The sequence below is a fragment of the Gavialis gangeticus genome, unplaced genomic scaffold, assembly GCF_001723915.1.
Source record: "Gavialis gangeticus isolate Ggan-Ray unplaced genomic scaffold, GavGan_comp1, whole genome shotgun sequence".
In the NCBI taxonomy this organism is placed as follows: domain Eukaryota; kingdom Metazoa; phylum Chordata; order Crocodylia; family Gavialidae; genus Gavialis; species Gavialis gangeticus.
The window spans coordinates 20,874,822-20,879,283 of NW_017729015.1; the positions used below are offsets into that span (position 1 = coordinate 20,874,822).

A 4,462-nucleotide genomic window follows, 5' to 3' on the forward strand; every position below is an offset into this window, starting at 1 on the left:
GTACTGCTAAAAATATATGTAAGGAGCCTGCAGACCTCTGTGGGAGGGAGAGGGTTGGAGGAATGGTTCTGCTTGTAACTGGGGGAAGAATTTGGTAGTAACTAAAGAGGAGTCAGTGGATGTGCTGATTTCCCCCAGTGTACACTTCCACTGCTTTTCTCTTGGTGCCAGAGTCGAGCCAAAAGGATCCTTCTGGACTAATCCAGATATTTAACCAAGTCCCTTCAGAACCATCCTTGTCAACTGGGCACATGGAACAGGGGGCAGATGATCTGGGATCCATTCCTGCTGCAGACTGGGTGTGTGAAGGTGCACTGGTCTGCTGGGTCCTTGGGCCCCATTTCCCCTTCTGTGAAAGGGAGTGGTAAAACTTACCCACCTTTGCAATGCAGTTAGATCTCTACAAGAAAACCTAGGTAAAAGCTAAATTTGTTTATGCCATTAAAGCTTAGCATGAAGTTATTTGGGGTCCTTCCCTTAAGAACAGTATGAAACAAAAGAACTAGGTCCCAGCTGTTTGGACTTTCTCAAGTCCACTCTGTGGAAAGGGGGTTGGCTTCACTAATGGCTACTTTTGCCTCTTTGCAGAGGAGAAGAGCGGACAGACAGCAGCGCTCCAAAAAAGTTGGGGTCCGATACTATGAGACTCACAATGTGAAAAATAAGAACCGGAACAAGAAGAGGAGAAACTTGGAGGGACAGAGAGCAAAGCACAAGAAACCCAAACACAAGCAGTAACAGCTGGTGCCTTGATTAAATTTTACCCAAACCTGTTCCTGTAGCATGCAGTTCTTTTTCTTTCTATACAGCATGTATTTCCAACCTCAGAGCCCAGTCAGCCACGTCCTGTCACAGCGACTAAGAGGAGCCCTGCCAGCATTAGCCCATGTTGTAGTCTAGCATGAAAGCTCAGGTACGCACCTCCAGAGCCTATTTGGAGATGAGTCAGTAGAAAGTGGGGGAAAACAGCTTCCTTGATTTAGGAAAAACTTTCTAAGCTATTTGCACTACCAGGGTAGTGAAGTAATGAAACATGGCACCTGGAGACGCTGGGGGATCTTCTTCATTAGAAGCTTTAAGAACAGTTTAAACCCTGCGTGATGTGCAGTTCATGGAAGGGTGGTTCCTTTTTCAGTGCAGGGATCTTTGAGGGCCCTTCCAGTCTTGTCTCTTTTTCTAGATTTGATGACTTCATGCTATAGCTTAAGTCTTTCCATCGCTCTTTAGTTAGCCACATGTTCAGGATACATAATTGTCTCAAACCTCATTAATCATGGCTTGCTTTCCTGGCCATTTTTCCGGATTGTGAAAGGAGCACACGGTTGGACACTGCCCAAAACATTTCTTTGGAAGAGATCTAGGAGAGGGGAGGAGGAGTACTGTAAGGGGAGGCCTACTGTAGGTTGGGCATTCATAGTGTTTCCAGGCTACAGCCTCTCTTGTCTGTCTTTTTTTTTAAGATGAATTTGACAAGGGGCAGGACAGATGTGCTTAGGGTCTAGTTGTTCTGCCAAAAACTGTTTTGTTCATGCCTGCAACTGTTGCAGCGAGCAGAGGCTTCATTAAAAGTGGACATGGCATATAGTTTAGATGGGAGATGAAACGGTCACCTTGGCCTGGGAAGTTGCCTTGCCAGGAGCTCCCATTACTGCAAAAAGCAAAAGCATGTGTCTGCTGCTGAGGACACTTGGCAACACTTGATTCTTGAATGGTACATGCCTTCTGGTGTGTTGGAAGCTGTCTGATGTGTGGGCGCTGGTGTTAACTCAAAGTAATCTCGTCTTAATTTCCCTGCTGGTTTCAACCTAAGAGCAAGCAAGCAACCTGCAAAGCTCTTACGTCTTCAAGGTGAAAAATGTGACTGGTTGAGAAGTGACTCTTCTGGAAAGCTGGCCCCAAAACAAAGGTTAAACTTGGTGAGACTCCTGCTCTCTGGAGCTTTCCAAAGTGATGGGCTGAGATGCCCCCAGCTGCATTTTGTTCCTGTGTATGCTGTTAGGTTTTGTTGCGATGAACAGGCCTGGAAACATGGACGATCCTGAAGGGACGAAACACCTCAAGTCCCTCTAGTGCACGTGTTGACTGCAACTTGGTGAGTGAACCAGGCTCAGCACTCCCAGTTTGTCAGGAACTTTGAACTCCAGAGCATTTCTGGCAAAGATGGGAGCCTGGGAAGCATTAGGGCTTAGAGATGAACTGAGCAAGGAAAAACTGAGGCAATCGATCAGGAAGTACTGTTTTATAAGGTCAGTAATGACTTGTTAGTCCCCTAAGGAGTTTTCCATCTCCAAGTTGGACTCGTGCCACTATTCACTAGGAAATATTTGATAGCACAGAACAGACTGGATGATCAGGCTGGCCCTTCAGAGAATGTGGAGAGTGACTGAGAGGTAACTTGCTGTCCCTTGTCCAGTGGCGGTTTGGGTTTTCATTATCTCTTCAAAAAAACTTCCCAGGTTACAGTTTGTGCTCAATTGCTGCAGGATGCCGCTGCTTCCTTTCAGAGTGAAAAGTACTTTAATACAGTACGCTTGGTCTAGCACTATACAGTTGGTCTAGTAAAAGACATCACCCCCCCCCCAATAAATAAATAAATACATCTATGCCTCTTGCATGTTTCTGGTACTATCATGGCTACAACAGCACTCCAACCCCAATACTTAGTACAGAATTATGTTGATGACCTCAGGAGAAGGCAAGTGACTGCACACACATCACTGTCTTGATGGCAAGGCATTTAAAAACAGGTTGATAAAACTTGGATAGGAAATGACTAAGAATTGTCTTAGACTCTGGGAGAAAAGGCTAGAAAGGACCTCAGGATGTTGCAGGAGAGTAAAGAACTTGTTATCAGCACACGGGACCTTTAGTCAGTGGGACTGTAATGCTAGGTTTGCTCTCCCAAAAGCAATGCAGGTGTGTGTCCCTCAACCAGGGTCCTGCGAGATCCTTTCAGGGGTGTAACACAAAGTTACTCTCGTGAGGTGTGCCTATGTCATTCACAAGCTAAACCCTAAGATTTCAAGCAAGAATCCAAGATGTTTAAACCATTTTTTCTGACCTGTTGTGGACTGGCTGAGTTTTTTGCAACAAAATAATTCTGCTAGCATTTTTCTGCACTCAGAGTGAAGGCAAGGAGCCGGCATTTTCCGAGGGGGTGTCTTGAGTCTCAAAAGGTTTACAACTACTTCCCTAAGCTATTCCATCCTTCTGTTTGAAGTGAAGGCTATGCAGACTTTTCACTACTTTAGAAAACTCTCACAATCTCAACAGTCCCTGAGGAAATTACCTCTGCTTTTGCCATTAGAAATAAGAGATGAAAGTAAAAATTCAGGCCTCAGCTGAGATGAAAATATCACTGTGCTGTGAAATCCTAGGTATGGATGACTAGCTTTCTTACCCTGTGGTAATTTTCATTCTTCATTTGCTGGACAGAGGACATTCTTTATTACCAAAGTGTACCCAGAAACTTGGTGTTCAGGAGACTGTCTCACAAGATTTGCTTAAAAAAGTCATCTGGCAAATTCTGAAAGGTTTTTTTTTCTCCCCCCCCCCCCCCCCCCTTAGTCAAATTCATATGACTAAAATCAGTCGCCTTCCAGCATCTGGCTGTATATAGCTGGTGGGTTATACAAGCACTTCAAGCAAAAGTTTGAGTTGCTCCACTTGAGACGACACATAGTTGGATGGGCACCAAGAGAGAGTCGAGTCCAAATTGAGTTTTAACATTGAACTCTTTCAACACACCCTGGAAAGCGCCAATCACTGAATTTGGGTCCTGCATAATTTGCCTTTTTTCTTTTGAGGCTTAATTTTGTGACTTCCTTTTCTGATTTTAGAGGAAGAAAATCCAGCCCAACTTCATGAGAAATGTCTTCCCAGTTTTCTTTAACTTTTCACTGAGATTAGTTCCAGCATCTGATTCCTCCCTGTAAGTATTATCCAAGGCCAGTTGTCAAACTCGAGGTTTAGAACAGTTCATTTAACCAGCAGGTAGAAGAGGAGAGATCCAACCCAAACAAAATTCAGGTAGAACTTGCAGTGAAGATTGTAGGCATTGCACGTTTCTGGTAGCTGTAGTCATCTACAGGTTGGGGAACTCCCCTCTTGTCAGCACGGAGGCGGAAAAGGATCTGGGAGTCATTATTGACTCCAAGATGAACATGGGCCGGCAGTGCGGGGAGGCAGTTAGGAAGGCCAACCGCACCTTGTTGTGCATCCACAGATGCATTTCAAGCAGGTCAAAAGAGGTGATCCTCCCCCTCTATGCGGCACTGGTCAGGCCGCAGTTGGAGTACTGCGTCCAGTTCTGAGCACCGCACTTCAAGAGGGATGTGGACAGCATCGAGAGGGTCCAGAGGAAGGCCACTCGCATGATCAGGGGACAGCAGGGCAGGCCCTATGAGGAGAGGCTACGGGACCTGAACCTGTTCAGCCTCCACAAGAGAAGGCTGAGGGGGGA

The 4,462-nt window shown here is 45.7% G+C and overlaps 1 protein-coding gene across 1 annotated transcript in view; it reads left to right on the top strand.

Moving 5' to 3' along the window:
- Positions 1 to 774, top strand: part of GNL2 (G protein nucleolar 2) — a 21,098-nt gene extending 20,324 nt beyond the window's left edge. The window contains exon 16 of the mRNA XM_019512547.1: positions 589 to 774. Coding sequence (XP_019368092.1) covers positions 589 to 738 — 150 coding nt within the window. The 3' untranslated portion in view covers positions 739 to 774. The remainder of the gene's footprint in view (positions 1 to 588) is intronic.
- Positions 775 to 4,462: the final 3,688 nt, after the last annotated feature.